At 33.7% G+C, this 22,282-nt stretch overlaps 1 protein-coding gene across 1 annotated transcript; it reads right to left on the bottom strand.

The window, feature by feature from the left end:
- Positions 1-11,656: 11,656 nt before the first annotated feature.
- Positions 11,657-14,841, bottom strand: LOC130935449 (inorganic phosphate transporter 1-4-like). Its single transcript, XM_057865202.1, has 2 exons — positions 14,654-14,841; positions 11,657-13,722 (listed from the first exon to the last, which is right to left on the bottom strand). Exon 2 carries the CDS (start codon positions 13,662-13,664, stop codon positions 12,048-12,050), a length of 1,617 nt encoding a protein of 538 aa, XP_057721185.1. The 5' UTR covers positions 13,665-13,722; positions 14,654-14,841; the 3' UTR covers positions 11,657-12,047.
- Positions 14,842-22,282: the final 7,441 nt, after the last annotated feature.

The following is a 22,282-nucleotide window of genomic DNA, read 5'->3' as shown; positions in this document are numbered from 1 at the left end:
ACAGCAGTAAGAACAGCTTCACCCCAAGTACGCTCAGGACAAGAAGAAGAAAGGAGCATTGCACGAATGGAGTCAAGAATGTGACGGTGTTTGCGTTCAGTTCTACCATTTTGTTGAGATGTACCAGGACAAGAAAAATCAGACAAAGTACCCTGTTCTGTGAGAAAGGCTAAGAGTTTGGAATCACGGTATTCCATAGCATTATCACGTCAAAAAACTTTAATGACCTTGGAAAACAGAGTTTTAATCATAGTAGCAAAGTTGATATAGATCTAAGGTAACTCATGGCGATTAGTCATCAAATAAACCCAAGAAAAACGGGAATAATCATCAATAAAAACGACAAAGTATCGAGCTCCGCCTATAGAGGCAGTGGGAGCAGGGCCCCAAACATCAGAGTGAATGAGATCAAAAGGAGAGCAAGTAAGAGATGAATTATTGTGAAAAGATAAAGCAGGTTGTTTGACAGTTTGGCAAGAAATGCAATCAAAAGATTCATTTGGAACCTGACCTAAAATACCCTGAGACACAAGAGGACACAATTTTCCTAAGGAGGTGTGGACAAGACGCTGATGCCATAAGTGGAGGGTAGAGAGAGAAGAAGCAGCACAGAAATTTGGTACATGAGGAATATGAAGATTCTCGAGTTCAAACAACCTTCCGACCTTATGTCCAGTCCCGATGATTTATCCCGTTCGAGGATCCTGTACACGACAACCAGAAACAGAAAAAGTTACTTCAAAATCCAGATCAACAAGTTGTCCAACAGAAATAAGATTGAAGTTTAATTTGAGAATATAATAAGTATCAGGAAGATTAAGAGTTGACTGGGATATAGAACCCTTGTGTGTTGCGTGCTAGAGGGAGCCATTTGCAGTATTGACAGAAGGTCCATTTGTAGTGGTATACATGGACGAGAAAATATTATAAAACGGAGACATGTGATTAAAGCAACCCGAGTCAAAGTACCATTTAGAAGTACCTAGAGAGGTGGAAAAAGCAGTAGGGATATTACCAGAAATAGAGAGAAGACGCTGAAGAAGAGATGCAATATCAGAAAGAGAGACAGGAGACGAGTTGAGTGGATCAGGACGTGGTAGGCGAGTAGGACATGCAGTAATTAAATGTCCCGAGAGCTTGCAGTAACGCCAGAACAGCTGTGAACAATGGTAGCTAATATGACCTTTCTGGTGGCATGTGCGACATTCAACAGAAGGACAGTCGGAGAAGAGGTGCCCAGAACGGTTACAGTCTTGACAGATTTTACCCTTTCTGTCGGTGGCAGCAAAAACATCTGGCGTTTCCATGATAGTAGTCACAAAGATCAAAGAGAGGAGACAAAACGGCAATTTCGGAGCAGAAAATGAGAAATCGGAGTGCAGAATCGGAAAGAGCTCACCAAAAAACTTTAGGGAGAGTCCCGCTTGTATGCCACGTCAGCACCACGTCAGCATTGACGTTAGCGCCACGTCAGCGAGACAATGACATGTGGCAGCACCAGAGAGGAGTGACAGGAACACGCTGACAGTGACGTGGAACGCGGGTCAACCGCGAGTCGGGTCGTGCGCGGGTCAGCGGATACCAAGGAGGCCTTCGTTACGACATGTGGCAGCACCAGGAGTGTGGATCTGCACCAAGATCAACGGCTGCTGAAGCTTCTGGAAGGAAACAATGGAGGTGAGTAGCGGATTTCCGGCGGCGCGTGCAGGCGCGTCCGGTGGCGTCTGGCGGCGATCTTGGCGGCGTTAGAAAGCTGGCGAAACGAAGAATATGATGATGCCGGAGGTGACGAACCAAAGCGTCAAAAACAGATCGAAAAACGAGAACAAAAAGGCACTATCAGAAGAGAAAAACAAGGAGGCTATGAATAGAATTTCATTGAAAAAAAAGAACTTTAGGCTCTTGATACCATGTTAGAAACAAGAGACTAAGAGAATAATCTGAAAAGTGTATTATTGAGTTGTGATCAAAGGTACAATATACAAGGAGTATTTATAGGTGGTAAATAATCAAAGCAATAAAAGGATAGAATCCTACAATTAATATACAGATATACTAGACGATACTAATTGATCTAAATTGATTCTAATGATTCTCTAACAATAAGTAACAAATTTATTCCCAGCAAAATATTATTTTTCTCCCTTTTGACTAATAGCGAGTCTTAAACTTATTAATATGATGGAATTTGTTTTTCTATTAATATTTAATAGTAGATTACTAGATTTAGTTTGAGGTTTAAGAGATGTTATGTATTTATTATTAAGGCTTTTATTGGCCAATCTGTTGAACAAGTTCTGATGCTGCTACAAATTTTTCATAAGAACTTTTAACTTGAAATTCACATGTCTTTGACAAACATGGCTAATAATTTCAATCTGTGTCACTGTTCTAAATCCTTCTTTGATTTGTGCTTGTATTATGTCCCTAACATTTTGAATTAATCAACATGATTATAGAAAGAAAGAAAGAAAGAAATACTAACCATTACTAAGGAAAAAATTTGATCTATATTTTCTCGTGCTAATTAGCTTTTTAAAATGGAAATTTTGAATTATAAGTGGTTTATAAGGTCTTTAATTAATAGCCAATAGGACACAAATGCAGCAAATACAATTTTTCAATCTAAATGGATCAGCAGCTCAATGCAAAAGTGGTGCTTGTGCTCAATTTCTAATTTTTATTAGGAAGAATGGAATGAGGATAACCGATTTCGATAAGTTATCTACTTAATGATTAACTTCAATTTTAATAAAGTCATGTTGGTTACTTTACTAGTTGTGATTACATTTTGTTTTGCCAATTCTAATATTATGTTCTAAAACTGATCACATAATAAATTATTTGAATTTGGTTGGCTTTTCTCCAAAAATTTAAGGAGTTCAGAACTTAAGAATTTTTTCATGTTTACCAATACAAGCTAACAAAAACAGAGCGCTTGTTTTTCTTACCTAGGTTCAAAGTTCTTCAAAAATACAATTTTCAATGAGTCATTCAATCTATTTATTTGTGAATATAATTATATTGATTTGCTCTTAAAATTTGTTACTTATAATTCACTCATCTAATTCACTCAATCTATTCTCATATCTTTTGCTTATCTTTCAGTCCTCCTTTTAAAAATTCAATCAGTGGCCTTTCTGCTTCAGACAAGACATTCTTTAGGGTGTGTATGCTTGTAAGTAAGATTTAAGAGAAGAGAAGGAAGAAGGCTTATACTTCCCCCAACAATTTCCATCTAATGACTTTTAGAATTCACTCAAAGTGGAGATTTCATAACCCAACATTAGTCTATTTTAAACTCCCAAACAAGTGCCATGTTAATCCCTAGTATAATTCATCTTACCCTTAACCATACCTCTCCTTTCCTCATAACTCCCAAACACACTCCATGTCTTAATAATAACAGAGAAAAGGAATCATGCAATTTGTACTTACACTTCTGAGAAAGTCATTGTATGTGATGCTAGTTTATTCTTCTTTTGTCGTTTTTAAAAATAATTTTCACTATATGTTAGTATTTGTTCATGGCATATTTAGTTGTGATTAAAATTAATTGGTTTTGTAGGACAAAATTAAAAAGCAAAAGACAGAACTTTCTCAAGTAGCTTTATTCTTGAATAATGAGGGAGATGTTGAGGCATCTAAGGAAGACCTAGATATACCCGATAATTACACTATTTGGAATGAAGTTGTGACAAAGGAGAAAAAGAAAGCTGCTTTTAGTTTAGATCTCTCTTTAAAGTTGGATTCCAAAAATTGCTCAGAGACATTCAAAGACAATCTAAATATTGAGCAAGAACTTCACATGTGGAAAGAAAAGGCAAAGGAGCAAAAAATGATCAATGAAGAGCAAAATGTTAAGTTGAATGATGCTGAGCATAAGTTAAAGGATCAAGGACGTCAACTAAAAGCTCAACAGAAAAAAATTAGTTCTTCTGAAAAGACACTTCATGCTTTGTATAAAAAGTTGAATCTCCCACTTCCTTCAACCATGTCTGTTCTTGCGGATGATGAGATTGGGACAGGCTCTAATGATGATGAGGATGATAACATGAGTGATTGATGTCTGAAGTATATGTTTTTTCTGATTTAGATTAAGAAATTTTTAGGTGAATTAGTTAATACATTTTATTTTATTGATGATATTTGACCTTTTTAAAGGCTTTTTTTATTTGTTTTAGTTTAATTTTTTTTATTTTAGTTTGATTACATTTATGGATAAATATTTTAATAATAAATATTTTTTTTAATCCTTTTATGGTAATTGGCTTTTTCATGACTTTATTATGTGTTTATAATTTCGTTGATGTAATATGAAAAAATGATTATGATGGTCTTAATATAGAAAGTAAATCGAATACAATTTATTTTATAAAATATTATTTATATATTAAATAGCAAATTATTTTGCATAAAAATTATTTGAAATATTATATTAAATTTGTAGAAAATTTGTGCGAAAATAATTTTTTGTTTTGTATGAAATTTATTTCAAATACGTAAATTCATGTAAATTAAATTTGTCTGAAATTTAATTGAAAAGAAATATTTGAGTTGTCTAAAATTTGTTCGAAAAAAATTTGTTATATTTGACTAAATTCGTTAGAAATTTGTCTGAAATAAAGTATTTTTTTGTTTGAAATTTGTCTAGAAATCAATATTTTTATGTTTGAAATTTGTCTGAAATACGTTGTCTTTATGTTAGCTAATTTGTCTGAAATTCGTCTAAAATACATCATAATAGTTAGAAATTTAGCAGATAAATGCCTATTCGAAATTTGTCACAAAATCGTCTGAAAAAAATTTTGGACGAAATTTCAGACAAAATGTAAATTAGCAACAAGGCTTTTTGGGACAAAAAAATTTGTCCCAATTTTGTTTGAAAAAAAATTTATCTCTAATTTGTTCAAAATTTATTTTAATTTCGTCTCAAAATTCGTCCGAAAAAATCCTATTTTTAGTAATTCTAACACTCCTCTATATTTAAAACCAAGCTACGTTGCCTTTATATATATAAAACACAAATGACTCATGCTTCCTTACTTCCATTAATCAACACTTATACTTCATTCATTTCTTTCTTAACCACCGGTAAAAGTGTCTGTATCCTCCTTCTCTACATATTGAAGTTACTTTTATCCAGTAGAAGCTGACGGTGACGTAGCTCTTCTTCCCTTTAAGTTCCGCCAATTAGAATTCTAGGAAGCATAGACGATTTCTGACGCTTTCTTCTTCAGCAGCTCGATCAGAAAGCTTCTCCGGAGCTTTTGTTGATTTTGATTTCATACGGAGGTATGGAATTTTATTTAATAATTAACCATTTTCAATTTAAAAATGTCCAAAAATATAGTAAATAATTACAAATATGTTAGTAATTATAATGTTATTGAGTTTGGATTTCTTTGCTATGAATGATTGGCTATGATTGTAATTGAGTTTTTGGTTGAAAAAGTGAATAGTAATTGATTTTGGTGTTATTATATAAATGATTTTACTAAGATTGGAATCATATGTCGATTATTGAGAACCTTGTGTTTGAAAAGTGCTGATGGAAGGCTGGTTAAACTGTCGAGAAGTTATAAAAGTGAGGGAGCCCGTAAGGATGGTGAAGTCAAGTTTTAAGGAGGGGTTCTGCCGGTATTCTTGTAAAAACAAACGAAAAAGTGATTTTGTTTTGAAAACTTGATTTTTATATATATTTATATTAAGAAATGATCTTTCATTGGAAATCCGATTTATAAACCTCTTTTAAGAAAATGATCCTATGTTAAAAAAGATCTGGTTGCATATTTACTTATATTGAGAAAAGGATTTTGTATTCAAAGTTTGAGTTATAAATTTATACTAAGGAGTGACTTGGGTTTGAAACCATTGGAAAGAGTTTGAGAAAATATTGGTTTGATGTATTAGTAATTATTGGGTTGATTAAATAGTAAAAGAACTAAAAAGGAGCTGAATTTTATTAAAATGGAAAGTGATCTTTGAGAATTAAAAATGGATTCATAGTATTGAATTTGATTCATTTAAATTATCTAGAAGGATTTTAGAGAATTAAGGATGGTTTGGTAGAGACCGTTGAAAGGTGATAAAATCCAAATTTTAGAAGAAATGCTGTAGAAATTTTACAAAATTTCGAGACTTTGCTTAAAGCATTATTTAAAAAAAAATTGGATTTAGGGTTCAAAATAGTTGCTTTTCAAATTATTAAGAAAAGTACTATTTTTTAAGTTTAATCTACTGAGAAAATATTTTTGTTTTAAGTTATAGTTTGAGTTCGATTTATTAAGAAAAAGAGTTTTTATTAAACGTTACGAAATTTGATTATTTAGAAACTAATCGATTTAAGATTATAATAGATGAGTGAATAATGTAGGTGATGCAGAGGTGTGGGTATGTAATTGGTGATGTGGAGGCTTAATAAAAAGAAAGGAAATGAGAACTAATGAAGAAAATAGATTCTTAAGAGGAAAAGAATGAGAAAGAATGAAAAAGATAGATACTTGAAAAGTGTATGTTAAAAAGGTCTTGTGCCAAAGTGCTAATGCGGAAGTGCCCACCTAACCGATAGACTAAGGTTGCTAATGCGGGAATGTCTGCCTGACTGATAGCCTACGGTTGCTAATGCGAAAGTGCTCGCCTAACTGATAGCCTGAGATTGCTAATGCGAGAATGTTTGCCTAACTGATAGCACTGTTTTTTACTGTGATGCACAATAAATGTTATTATGATGAAGTCTAATTGACACGGGTAACCGTGATGCCAAGGTGTCTAACTGACACAATAAAAGAACCATATTCAGGGTTTATCCCGAGTAACATCGGGTTGCGGGTAGACAACCGACGCATGAGCTCATGGCTTGCATAGGAAAGGCATGCATCATATTATTTGTGTATTTACATTTGATTGTGGTTGTTTATTTAAGTAAAGTAATTTAAAGAAAGGAATTTAAACGGTTATAAGTAAGACTTAGGAAAAAATTTAAGGATTCAATAGAGAGGACTGTCTTGGGACATGAATTAACTATTTGTAATTTATTCTGTATTTTTACAGCATTCACTTTTCTACTGATAACATGAGAAGACGACGTTCTCACCTCCTACAGATTTTTCTTTCAGCAACAGGTTTAAGAATTCTTGGCACGGAACCGTGACTAAACATCGGAGTTATATGTAAATATGTATCCGTATTTTCTGTAGTTAGTTTAGCCTTAGACTTTCCTCTCGCCATTTATTGTCTTTGATTTTTAGAGGAGTATGACTTGTATTTGAGAATCTTGAAATAAGTCTATGTATATATTGCTATGTGAATATATGTATTTTTGTGATTAAGAGTTTTAAAATAAAGACCTTTCGTTTTCTTGATTGAAATTCCGATTCGTATTCGCGAAGGCTCAATATTAAATAAAGATAGTATAAAACAAAAAGGGTTAGAGGTAAGTAACGGCTAAACTTTTAGTACGATCATGAGGTGCTAAAAATTAGGGTGTTACATTTAAAATTTGAATAAATATATTTTTTTAATAAATTTATTTAAATTATACCACAAAAAAATATTTCATTTCATACAAAATAATTAAAAAAATGACTTAAAAGATGTTAGGAGTACCGTAAAAGATTTAGATAAATACACCTTATGAGTAGTAAATTGAATCTATTTGATTCGATTTAGTTAAGGCCACCCATGCTAGTAAATTGAAGTTAATAGTATCAAATTTATCCTAAACCCTAAGTATCATTGAATCTATTTGATTCGATTTAGTTAAGGCCACCCATGCTAGTAAATTGAAGTTAATAGTATCAAATTTATCCTAAACCCTAAGTATCATTGTAAATCGGCTTTAATGAATTCGATTTATCTAGTGGGTGTAAAATTCGAAGCTATTAGCTTTGATTTACATGTGAATCAGAATTTGCATGTAGTACATGTTTGCTTAAATCGAGTTTAATCAATTCGATTTATATAGAAATACAAATTGAGATTTTAACATAGTCTTTTATAAAATGAAAAATTCCCAACATTTTGGCAAACATTTAGTTTTTTACGTATTTTATCCTATTTATTATTCAATTCCCAGAAAGAACTGTAATTAGCTAAGAAGACTAATTTATACATAATCAATTTATTTATTTATTTTTTTAAAAAAAATTTATAAAAAAATAAAAGTAAATTTATGTTAGATATCTTATACAAATTTTTTTCTATTAATTATATTTGGGTATAACAATATAAAAGTACTTATTTATTTATTTATTTATTTATTATGTAAAAAATATTTTTTTAAGAAAAAAATATTTTAAAAAAATATGTAAATTGTAGCTTTTTAAAAAAAGGTTTAATTACTCTATTGGTCCTATGGTTTCGCAAAATTTTCAATTAGATCCCTATACTTTTTTTCCTTTTATTAATTGAGTCCTTGCACCAATTTTTTTTTAATTGGGTCTCTACACTTTTTTTTCTTATTATTTAGGTCCCTATAGGGACAACAGAGTAATTAAACCTAAAAAAATATTTTTTTTTATATTTTCTAGTGCTTTTATTTTTACTACTAAAAATTTACCAAACACACTAAAAATAAAAAAAATTATTAAAAAAATTATTTTATCAACTTAATAACACCTAAATAGGGTCGATTATATAATCGCATGGCACTATTATGTTCTATTGTAAATTATATATGTGGAGTTAATTCATGTATATTATTAATTTTTTTTAATTATTGTATTTATAGTATTAAAGATATAATTATTTATGTGTCTCATTTTATCATCAGTTTAAATTAAAAAAAAAAAGTGATTTCATAGTATAATATGAAAACCTAATAACCAAAGAATCTAGTGTTTAATCTGATTGATTCAAAAGAAAAAATAAAAAAATAAAAAGAGACTGTAAATATTTTGATAATTAAGCAATTTGGTTTAAAATAGAAGCAGCATGGAACTTTAAGAAAGAATTATTTTTATTGTCATGAATTAAAAATCAATATTGATTTGTCTATAAATAAAAAATGATAATACAAGTTGATAAACATAAGTATTACTAGAAAGTATATTAGTTGCAAAGTTTGACTAATTTAAAGGTCAAAAATTAATTATTTGGTCAAAAATTATCAACTTACAACTCACAAATATGTAAGATAATACTGTTATAAGTTGTCATATTTGCTATGTAAGTTTACCTATGAATTATATAAATAGATAGCTTTGATTAGCTTAGTTTGATATGATAGAAGTTAAAATACAATGAGTGTTAGAAAAAAAATGGTGTTATATCTTTATATTTGTTTTGTGGGTCATTAGTCATTTTTTTAGTTAGAAAAATTCATTTTGTATTTTTAATATTTTTTTAATTTAATTATTCTGTTGGTCTTTATAATTTTATTAAATTTTTATATTTTTTCTTTTAATTGGGTCTCGATTACTGTTTTTAATTTTATAATTACGTCATTTTCATGTTAAAAATATTAAAATTAACATAATATTTTTACCAAAATACATACGGTCAAAAATTTAATTAAGTTTTTAATTATAAATAACTTCAATTTGCGAAAAAATATTTAGTTAACTCTAATATTTTTTACACAAAAAAAGACTTAATTACAAAATTAAAACAGTGTAGGGATCTAATTAAAAAAATATAAGAATTTAATTAAAAATTTAATAAAATTATAAAAATCAATAGAATAATTAAATTTTTTTTTAAACAAATTGAGTGTTCACATTTAATTCGGTATTTTGGGTGACTTGATTTTAAAAGGAGTATCACAAATTATCATATCAGAAATAATTTAATTTGGGTAAAATAGTTATCCATTAAGAATCTCTTTAAAAAGTTTTGGTTAAAATAGAATAACATCACCAATTATCACTTTATTCTGGTTAGAAATTTAATTAGAACATAATAATGATCTAATTTTATAATTTTATTATATTATGTTGTTTTACTAATATATTTAATGTTCTTTTTATAACAATTGTGTAAATTTTACGCTTTTCTCCTCGTGGTTCATTTTCTAACAAGAGTAGGTGCTAGTGTAATAGTGTAGTTACTCAATTAAATAGCATTATGCTTATAGCAATTACTTTGCTCTCGTTGAAATTCAGAATCACATAGCAACAGACATAAGGGATTGCATATTTCACCACAATTACATAAATTTGTGAGACTCAACAACATTTTGACGGACTTCAAAAATATTTATACACTAAAATTAATAATTAAAATTAATCATTATATATTTGTGTATAAATATATATTATTTAATTTATTTTTAATATATAATTTTATATTTCAATACATATTTTATACTAATAACTAATTTCAATTAAGGTATTTACAACTCGAGTTCGTTTGAATTTAAAAAAAAAATAAAAACTGAACTGATTATATTCTAATATGTTTTAAATTAGTTTCGATTTGTGATTTTTATTTTCTAGTGAATTGACTCGAACTACCGGATTGAATTAGTTTCGAGTAATTGGATATTCGATTGAAAATAAAATTCAAAAAAACTAAAAAAAATTGAAAAAACATTCATCTAAATAATAATAATAATAAAACATGGTTAATTCAAACTTAAATAATTATTATAATTTAAAAGATTTTAAAATTATAAAATAAATTTATAAATATTATTAGATTTTATTTATTTTATAATTAATATTAAATTAATTGAGTTGGTTTGAAGTTTGAACTTTACACTTCCATAACTAATACTTGAACTAATTAATGTTTGGTTTGATCAGGTTTGACTCGATTATATCTAGCTTATATACGTGGAAACAGTAGGAACTAGGAAGTGAGAACACGGCACTGTAAACAATGTGGAAGAATATCAGAATCCAAATTTGAGAGTCCATTGAGTCATTAACTGAACGATCATCACCCATGACCCTAAATAGAGAAAACTAAAAATATAACCTAACTCCATAATATATTTTTTTTGGAAAGTCAATATTTGATGCTGACGTTTGTAAGCACACAGTCAAGAACACCGAGTTCAATTTCTCAAAAGGATTTTTTACAAAAAATACAAATACATTAAAAAATATAGAAATTTAACCAGTAGTGTATCAGAATCAAATAAATTTAAAAATAAAAAGTTTGTGTGCATTGTATAATACATTAATCATATAGAAAAAATTTTAAGTATACTAATATATTAGTGTTTCAGTAATTTTTAATCGTTGATCTTAATTATAAAAAATATATAATATATATTATATATAAAATATATTTAAAATTATATATAATATATAATTATTAAAATTAACATTAAATTTTACTGAAACTAGCATACTTAAAAAATTTTCCATTATATATTATTGGCTGTATAAAAAATATAAAAAATATATTGATATAATATAGAGTACAAACTTAAGTGGGAGGTTGTGCAAGTAACAACATTGAAATATCAATCCAACTTGATTTTTTTATTTCTTCCAAGTTCCAATTGGAAAGAACTTTTTGAAGGCACAAGTCAAAGATGTTAAAAGCTATATGCTGAAAACAGAGTTGGAACTGCCACTAGTAAGCACACGGGTCATATTTTGCGTCTTTTCAACTTCCGAATTTAATCATCTATATTAACACTAGCACATAGTGCAGGTAAACACTCAAAAGAGGCACACAAAGCAACAAGAAAAGTCAGTTAGTATGATTTTCAACATATTTATATTACTATGTATTAAAAGTCCAACTTCATTCATAAACTATTATAGTGTTCCTTTGACTTCAGAGGAAAAAGCAACAATAATGTCGAAAAGCAAAAGAAATGAAGAAAACACTAACACAGGTTGTTCAGAGATACTGGTTATTCAAAGTACTGTTATACACTCCAATGATGATAGTCACACGTCAATTGAACACGTCTTAGTATTTTCCAATATTCATATAACAAACACTCAGTTTCTGTTACATAATGACTAAACAAAATTTAATAGAAAAAAAAATGTAGAGAAGACAAGGCAAACATTTTGTGATTTCCCTATCCCAATTAAAAACACTAGAATTTTATTCTAATAGTACTACTGAATGGTAACATAAACCTAAACATATGGAACAGTTCTGTTGCTGTAAGAACTCTGCTGTTCTGACAGTTCGGGAGGTACTTGTTCCTCTTCATTCTCACCTGACATCTCCTCCAAAGATTTCCCCTTTGCCTCAGGCACCAAGAATGTAAAGAAGAATCCTAAAATGTTAACTACACCTAACACAATCAGTGCATTCTTCACACCAATACCTGCAGGATACCCTGCATCTGCTTTGCTCTTGTCCTTGTTTTGTGCCAAATACAAGAACCCAAATGCTCCTACGATAGCTCCGAGCTTCCCGGATGCCGATGATATCCCATGGCATGTAGACCGGAACCTAGCAGGGAAAACCTCTGCCGGCACCACAAACGTGGTGGCGTTAGGCCCGAAATTTGCGAAGAAGAAAGTTAAGGAATACATCACTACAAATCCAATGCGGTTCTCCTTGTGTGTCCAGTGGTCGTAAGGAATGGCGAGAGCAAACATGAAGACAGTCATAAAGAAGAACCCCATCAGTTGGATGGCGAATCTTCCGATCTTGTCAATGAAAGCCACTGTAAACCAATAGCCAGGAACTGTACTGCAAAGAGCAATAAGTGTTTGAGCCCTTGCAATTCTGTAAACCTCCTCAAGGGCATTCATGGTTTTTGCAGGAGGGATCCAACCAACTGCGCTGAAGATATCTTTTTGGAAAAGATTCTGGCTGTAAAATGCAATGTCAAGCAAGAACCATGTGGTTGTTGTGCCGAGCAGATGTAGACCATGGCGACTAAGGAACTCCTTTGAGAACAAGGCATATTTAGTCTTTTCCTGCTCCTCCTTCCTTGGCTCAGCTTGAATCTCCACCTGCAGAACCTTAGACATATCTGCTGCAGCTTGCTCTTGATTCTTTGCAACTAAGGCAGTATAACGGGCAGTTTCCGGCATCTTCATACGCCAGTAATAAGTCAATGCAGCCGGGAGTGCTCCAACTATCACAATTATTCTCCAAACATAATCTGCTTGTGGAACAGTTGAACCAACTGGATCAACCTCATAGGGTGCAGCATTAAACCTGTCTCTGAATGCAGCTGAAATTATGATCGCAAATATACCACCTGCCAAGATTCCAAAGCCTTGCATAGCAAAGACCGCGGCAATGAAAGCACCACGAGTCTTCTTGTTAGAATACTCGGACATTATGGTAGCAGAAAGCGGGTAATCTCCACCAATACCAAAACCAAGCCAAAACCGGAAGAAGCAGAGAGTTGCCATGACGGATTTCGGACTATGCCCAAAGGAAAGGCCAGAACCAATGGAGCATATTACCATCATCATCAGAGTCATGCCATAGACCTTTTTTCGGCCTAACTTATCTCCAAGCCATCCAAAGAAGAGTTGTCCTGACAGCGTTCCACAGAAAGCTACACCATTTACAGCAGCTGATACGTTAGGAGGCAATGTACCGGGCTTTTCCGCACCATCAACGTGGTAGTATATGCGGCCTAGCAACTTTGTCACAAGGGATATGCAGAATAGATCGTATGCATCGGTGAAGAACCCCATTCCAGCTATGATTATTGCAGTGAAATGATACCATTGTGTTTTTGCCACATCAAGTGCATTCAGAACTTGCATTTGCTCCTTGGCCATGACTCCAAAATTTCAAGCTCCCTTCTGTTTCTCCCTCTCTGTCAAATGCTTGCTTTCTCTGCAAAAAAATGGAACCAAGAGGCAGATTTGACAATTTATGAGGTCTCTGATTTTTATTTCTTATTTTTCATTTTGAAAAAAAAATGGAACTTAAGCATACAAATATTGTGTTAAATCAAGCACCAGAACATCATTGAAATTGAAATTCTGAATTCAAAATTGAAAATCTGTTACTCTAACAAATCGAGGCACGTTATTCACAAGACATGCAAATTAACAAAACCCTATGTATTAGAAAATTGCTGAGGGCACACATAATCTCCTAAAGTTTCAAACTCCATGCGGTAATTGAATTGAACAAAATACTATAAAATAAAATAAAAGATTTATAAAAATGAAAAACCCTGTGAATGAATTCCTGAGAGGAATACCTAGCTCCCTCACACACACGGACACACCTCCCGAAAATAAAAGAAAATTGACATTATCACTGGGCGCCGCCATTAAGAAACAGAGAAAATAATTAACATATCAGGATCCGTTAAAATACGGAGAAGCTCCAAAACGGAGCAAAGAAAAATATCAGCAGGAAATATCTAACTTTATGATGAGATAGAGAAAATTACTAGGTTCCTAAAACTTAATCCTTCGTAAGGAACAACTGAAATTAATTAAAGGCCAACTGACTCTGATTGATTCAGTCAGGTATGCAAAACCATGAAGCCATGCAAATAGCTGAATGATCATGAAATAGGAGGACGATTATATATTGTGGAAAACGAGAAAACTGTAATATTGATAAATATACGGAAAAAAAAAAAAAGAAAAAACAAGAACGTTTGTAAGTAGCCATGGCAAATATGTTGCATGCATGGGGCATGGTAGTCATACAGTTAAGTAATAATATGAATGCGACGGCAAAGGGCAAAGAAAACGTAGGAATCATGAGAGAGCTAGGGAATTAACAAGAAGATGTTGTGAACACTAACCTGCAAGTCCAAGAAGGTTATGACTTATGGTGGGAATCAGAGAGAGGGGTAGTTGTGAAAGAGGTGAAAGGGGGAGTGTAAAGATTTATAGCCGACGCAAAGAAAGGGGAAAAAAGAAAAAGAAAAAGGGAAACAAAAACATAACCGCACTGAGTTCAATAACCAAATATTCCACTCGCATATACCCTTCAACCCCTTCTTTTGCGCTCTATTCTCCCTCCTCACTTATAACCCGTTCAAGTCACTTACGACGTCGTTTCCTTCCTCCTCCCACCATTCTTTTTTCTTTTAAATCCCGTTCAAGATTCAACCATCAACATTTCAGATAGATTCAATAATATAGAAAATATGTGCATATATATAATGAATTATAATACTAATAGTTTATTAAAAAGTAAATTATAATGTATGTTTTGCAAGTATTGAAGAATAAAAATGTTGCTTACCCCAAAAGTTGGTGTAAAGAAGAAAATGAATAAGAAATAAATGTAGTCCAATTTTATCTAACCAAGCGCTGCTGATGAATAATTAGTTAATTATATAAGATTTTATTTTTAAAGAATATATATGACAAATCCGGAAAAAATATATTCTCTAAGTCTAAATAGTATATATAGGTTTTCGGAAAAGGGAAGAATAAATTTTCTTTTATTTCACATTCATAAATTATGACCGTCTTTTGTTGGATGTTTTATTTAAATAAATTAAATAAATATTTTATTTATTGAAATAAATAATTATAAAAATTATTACGAAAATACGTCTCTCAACATTATCTCATTTATAATTATGTATTTCTTTTGCATTGTAAACGAGATAAAGTTAGTGCGCGTAACACATGTATATCTTGCTTTTATTACAGTAAACAAAATCTGTGCAATATTATCTCATTTATACGGTAAACAAGATAAGGCTAAGAGACGCCTATATATAGATGTCGTTTACAGCATAGTTCTAGCCCCAGTTTGAACCTTTCGACTACTTTCTCCTCTCTTCTATTCTTTTCTGACCATATTATCGGGTAGGACGAAGATGGCGCGCGCAGATGCATGTGATCGGGACATCAACAGGCTGAACACGACATAGCACTACGCCGAGGCAACCGACTTTGCGGTTAGTTTTATTATTTTGAGTTTTATGTAATCCCATATATGTATAGCCATGGTTAGGGTACGTGCCAAGAATTAGAATACAATTTGTATTATTATGAATAAGTCACTAATAGTAATTAATAATTCTAGGAATATAGTTATCATTTTTTGATAATTAAGTTGTTAACTACATAATTATTAATTTATAATTTAAATGTTGGGGTAGATGTTTTACAACCGTTGACGTTAGTTTATTTGTCACACGTTTCTTAATTTCTTAATTTAGTTATTAACTATCCAAGTTTGATAATTAGATTATTAAGTTAAGTCAAAGTTTGATAGTTAAATTATTAATTGCTTTATTGAATGTTTTAATTTCACGTAGCATATTGAGAAAATGTGTAAAATTCTGTTAAGCAAATGTATAGAATAGTCAAGACAGTTTGATATGTTGATGGACCTATACAAATTTTTAATTTTTAATAATTGTGAAATATTTTTTTTGTCAAAGGCCTCGTCTACTCCTACCTCGACAAATGAGTCACACGCTATCACTACCCGACGCCATCATCCCGTATCTGAGGGAGGCTGGATCCAGCGACATGGTGCCTTTTAGAAATTTCGTATTCGATAATTCCCTGATCACGGCATTCGTGGAGCGATAACGTCCAGAGACCCACACGTTTCATCTGCCATGGGTGAGGCCACTATCACCCTGCAGGACGTGGCGTACCACCTTGGACTACGTGCACAAGGGGGAGCCAGTTGGGGAGTGCTTCGTGACTTCTAAAGGTGGTACGGCATGAAGACGTGGGAGTTGGTGGATCGGCTACTCGGTGCCAGGCCTCCGGTGGTTCCACAACAGGGGTTGCAGAGGAAGGAGTCATTCTCACTAAAGTTTACATGGTTACGTGACCGTGTCCGCCAGATGCCACAGACGGACGACCCAGAAACATTCCGACAGTATGCGAGGTGTTACATACTGTTACTAATAGGGAGGTACCTGATGACGGACAAATCGAACAACTTGGTCCATCTACGGTGACTACCTCTACTTCAGGACTTTCAGCGATGCCTTGGGTTATCTTGGGACTCAGCGGTGCTTGCATGGATGTAACACCCTCACACTATCAGCATATCACGCTTCCGGCTGCGCCACTCTGATAGCTTGGATATTACGACGACTCTAAATATATTTAATATCAAGATAGGAGCCTATTTAAAATTTAAAAGCGTATAACCCACAAAGAAAGACATTTTAGTTGGAGACTTATATACATACAAACCAAATATAGTACTTACAAAGAATATATATAGAGTAATAACTTACAAGCAATATATACATACAGGTCCTATTCTTCTTACAAAATTTGTAAGAATAAATGCGAGAAAAGAATAAATAATAACTAGAGCAATACAAAACATCGCGACAACAAAAACTAGGTAAACTCTTCATGACTTCTGCGTCCATATCCTGAAAAGAAAAATCTGTAGGGGATGAGAACGTCGTCCTCGCAGTAGAGGATTTGAGAATTATTATAAGAAGATATTTTTAAATAAAATTATTTTTTAATTGTAGTAATCGTCAGTTCATAATCCAAATTTAGAAACTCATGTTGCTCTTACAAAACTCCACGCAAAATAACATCTCATGCATTTCATTACTTACTAAAATCATTTTAACCAAAACTTATCACTGATCCAACCAATCACGACTTATGGTCCAAATTAACTCAACTCGGCTTCCGACCCAATTCAAACAAACCACCATCAAATACTCAAAATAGAAATCAATCATAAGCACAAGTAAATACAAGGCAAACACATTTAAAAAACAATTACAGCAAGTATCACAGTTACCAGTTAAACATAATTTATCAGATAGGCAAACCAAAACAAATAAGCACACCTAATACAAACCCGGTAGCTAATCCGAATATCGTCCTCTTGAAAACTGGTGGGCGGTACACCACCACAAACCCCACCATTGCAAGCGGTACACCACCACGAACCTCGCAAGATCTTCAATTGGAAAAACAACACACATGTGGACGTTAAACCACCACGAACCCCACAAAACATTATCATTTAAAAACATGTGGACAGTAAACCACCACGATCCCCATAGATGCCTCGACACTGGGCGAGCGGTAAACCACCACAAACCATGCTCGTCGGTAATCACATTCTCCTCAAATCATCTTTATTTAAAACCAACATCACTCCTTATAACCTTTTCTGAAACCTCCAAAACCACTTTACTTAAAACAAGTTCTTCTTTCATACAGAACCCAATTCTTACTTAACCAAGATTTTTTCCAAACCAACTTCAAAACCATTTCAGATTTAAAACTCTTTCAAAAAATTAAAAAAAAATCAATTATTAATTAAACCTCATGGCAAGGTCTCGAGACTTTAGGGAGGACGACAAATCTCATTCTTTTAAAATTATTAAACCCCTTGAATCACAATTCCTTAAAATGTATTTCTTTAATTGAACTCAAAACATAAAGCTTTTCTTAATAATTCGAAATCAATTAATATGATCCTTAAATTAAATTTTCTTTTAAATAATGGTTCAAACAAAGTTTCAGTTTTTATAAAAATTTCGGCAGCATCTACCCTAAAATTCGAACTTTGTCACCCTTCTCAAGTTCCATCCAAACCATTTTCTCGAATCCTTTCTAACTGGCTCAAAACCAAATCATTTTCCAAATAAACATAAAATTCAAATTTTCAACTATCAATTCATTTGTAATATCAAATCAATTCCCAAATCAAATAATTTTTGATAAATCAGCAAGACCAATTCTAATTGTTTCCAATAAATTATTATCACAACCATACCAAACTCAACTTAATGAAATCCACGAAATCCAAAAATTCAAACCATCAACCCAATGAATTACAATTTAACCAACTTTCATATACTCAATTAAGATTCACAATCTCCAGCCACCTCAGTCAGTCAATGGCTCAATCAAACAAACAATTCGTTATACAAAATAATTCAATTCATAATATTTACGTAATCATATAATAAATATATTTTTCACTTTAATATCGATTTATAAAAACTCTTGAAAGTAAAATAAATTTAAGAAAATTTCCATACTTCAACTCGTCAAAACTCGAAAGCTATACAGCGCATCAAAGACCCCTTTTTCTTGGCCTGTAACAGCGGCAGCCATCAAACACCACATGCAGTCACAGTAACTTCGACCCTGAGACATTGACGTCACAAAAACCTCAACAAACTATAACAAAATACTAACGTCTAGGGTTTCAAGGCAAAAACAGCTTACTGTACTGAGTGAGAACTAAGAACTGAGCAACGGTAGTTCCATTAGTTGATTACAGCGACACCCGTGTCATATCCGGTGACAAGAATGGCTTCAGAGCAGCTCCAACAGCCGCATGCAGCTCAGCGGTAACTTTCAACCACAACAACGAAAACCACAGTGATAACACCCCTCCCCACTGTGACCTTCTCTCTCTTCCCGGCGTTTTCCTCTCCCTCAGCCCAGATCGGCAACGGGCCTGACTTCACCAGCAACGGCGACGACGGCAGTTTCTTGCGGTTAACAGAGGAGTGCGGTGACGGTAGCATGGGCCCTCCTCCACCCCATCACGTTCTTCTCCTCGCGTCTGGCTCTCCCTTTTTCGTGTTCGGTGGTGACTTTAACAAACGACGGCAAGGGCTTCGCACGGCACGACAGCGGCTCCTTCTCGCGAGCACTCCCTCTCTCTTCGTGGTTCTATTTCCGATAGTGCTCATCAGCGGTGACAGGTTCGATGGTGGTGAGTTGGATGCGGCGCGATAGTGATGACACGCAGTGGCGGCGCGGTCTCCCTCTCCTATCTTCTCTCTTTCCCATCGCAACCTCACTCTCGAATCTCTCTTTCTCTCTTTTCATCTCTGTGAGTGTATGAAAGGGAAGGGGTGGGGTGTGCCTAGGTTTAAGAGAGGTTAGGGTTAGGTTTGTATTTTAGGGATTTAAGATTTTGATTTGGGAATTAGGGTTTAGGTAGAGTATTAATTAAAAATCAAATTTAATTCAATAATAATATCTATAAAAATATAATTTAATTATCAACCTAAAATTTATTTTCAAAAAATAATACTCTAATTCAATAATTAGAGATAATAAAAAATAATTTCTTTTATAATCATAAAATAAAGTTAAAAATCTAATTATTCAATTTATTATTCAATTACTAAATTTTTAAATCATAAATAAAAAATTGCTTAATTTATATATAAAATCTCTTAAAATATAATCTTAATTAAAATATAATAAATCATAAATAAATTTATTATTAAAATTAAAAATTCGGGGTCTTACAATGGACATACCACTCGTTGTGCTCTGCAGCATACCGAGACATGACAGACATTCCTGACTGCACTCTGCTGTTGATGTCTTGAAAATATCAGAGACTTTTGCAGTGATTTTCACCTGACCGATAACATTTCATGTATCCTATTGCTGCGAGGTAATGAATGTTTGTGTCTTGCTTATGTTTTGAATTTGTAACTCGTTATGACATTTCATAACACGAACTCGTGTTATTTGTAAATGGTGTCAGGTTGATAGGGTTGACGCAGCAGAACAGAGACTAGCATGAAAGCGAGGGTTCTCCGATGGCATCTAGCGATAAACCAGTTACGTTGGGACGAGGTTAACACTACAATTGAAAACCTAATTTTTAATTTAGTCCTTTATATAGGATTTATTGATTTAAATAAATTAAATAAAAGTATGCACTTACTGAATTTTATGGTTTGAAACATTATTTACTTTTAGGGATATGAAATATTTATTTATTCCATAACTGTTGTTTCAGTTTATCTGGATGTTGTATGATGACCTTGCTCTGAAGGCTCTATGCTCGCCATGGTTTGGTGAGGAGGCAGAGTAGGAGACATAAATGTCAGCCGTCCCCCTCGTCTGCCCCAATATCGTCGAGTTTCACCAGGTTGACCTGGTGAAGCACCAGTTCAATGGAGAGCAGTATGTGCCTGGCGCCCCGGTTAATGTTGACAGGTTCCTGACATTCACAGGACGGGGCAAGGATGTGTGGTGGTCTGGCAGAATTGATGAGTGGTATGCCGGCTAGACGGCATGTTTTGCAGAGGGACACAGGATCTCCATTCAACCATGCTTCGACTACAGGCTGACCTGGGAGTATTGGGATTGGTGGCGGAGTGCTTGCCGGGTTAGGCACCTATCAAGCCAAGACGTACTCAATGATCCGAGGCTAGCCGATTTACCTGTAGACGTCCAACCTACTGCTAGCCAGCCGAGGGACATTATCCACCTTCCTAGGGACATCCCTGATCGGCATAAGCGTGCAAGGGAGGTCAAGGAGGACACCCGGCGGCCTGTTAGGAGGAAAATGGATGCAAAAGAGCACGGACCAGGAGCAGAGGTTAGGAGGGACAGGGTCAGGCCTCGCCGGGAGCGATTGGATATGGAGTCGGACAAGGAGGCAGAGTTCGATAGACATGAAGATCATGGAGACATCCCAGTAGGTGGCGATGATTCACCCCCACCACCACCGCCTCCACCTCCCGTACCGCGTGATCCATATGGTGAGGTCAGCAGCATCGGGCCGTTTGGGACACCTCACCACCTAGATGGCATGATGTCGGTCCATCTAGCAGCTACCAAGAGGAGCAGATGGTTGAGAAGATATTCTTCGAGGATGCATTCCAGCTCCATACCGCTCACTAGGCGCTGATGCAATGCCTCGCCGATCAATTCCAGATTGGCAGGGAGCAGAGTATCGGACAGTTTCATCATCTATCTGCTCCCGTGCATACTTCAGCTTGGATGCCACAGATATCTCTGGGTTCAGGCTCGTTATACGGGACAAGGGTGAGATGGGTGCCCAGTATACAATACTTCCGTCAGTGGACTACGGTCTGTTGCTGACCTTATCCCATCCTCAGTTAACACCTCCTTCAGCTCCACTATCTTATCCTCACTCTCAGTTGCACAAGTATGCCCCCGTTCCTTACTCCGGGGGCTAATATATCCCACTTCTTCCACCATCTCCGCAGTAGCCACAGGACCATTTTGCGCAGCCCCAGCCTAATGCAGACCCTCAACCCAGCCGACCTCAGCGCCAGACACAGCCTCTACCATGTGAGATTGGACATCGGCTCCACTACCAGGATCCCCACCATCGTTGATGTCTTATAGTTTATTATGTAGAATATCTTGTGATTAACTTTATATACTAGACTATGAATGATGTATTGTATAAGTGAAGTTGGTATGACTTGTTGATGTATAGTCCTTTTATGTGATTCTTTTTTTTGTGTTTGGTTTTATGAAAAAATCTGTTTGAACTTTTAATGATGGGATGCAAAATATATATAATTTATTGATTTACAGACATGCTCATGATTTCCAAATCCATTGATGATTACATATATATTACATAAACCACTATCACACTGATAAGCGTTTAGTATAACTAGAATAACACAAAACAACTAGGTAACATCGAGCCCAGTAAACGAATATCA

This window comes from Arachis stenosperma, chromosome 6 (genome assembly GCF_014773155.1).
Source record: "Arachis stenosperma cultivar V10309 chromosome 6, arast.V10309.gnm1.PFL2, whole genome shotgun sequence".
NCBI classification, from domain to species: domain Eukaryota; kingdom Viridiplantae; phylum Streptophyta; class Magnoliopsida; order Fabales; family Fabaceae; genus Arachis; species Arachis stenosperma.
The sequence above is the reverse complement of the archived record's forward strand: the minus strand, read 5'-3'. Positions and strand labels throughout refer to the sequence as shown.

What these genes read in the sequence shown, in the direction of transcription:
- LOC130935449 (XM_057865202.1), bottom strand. Translation starts at nt 13,664, where the DNA reads ATGGCCAAGGAGCAAATGCAAGTTCTGAATGCACTTGATGTGGCAAAA.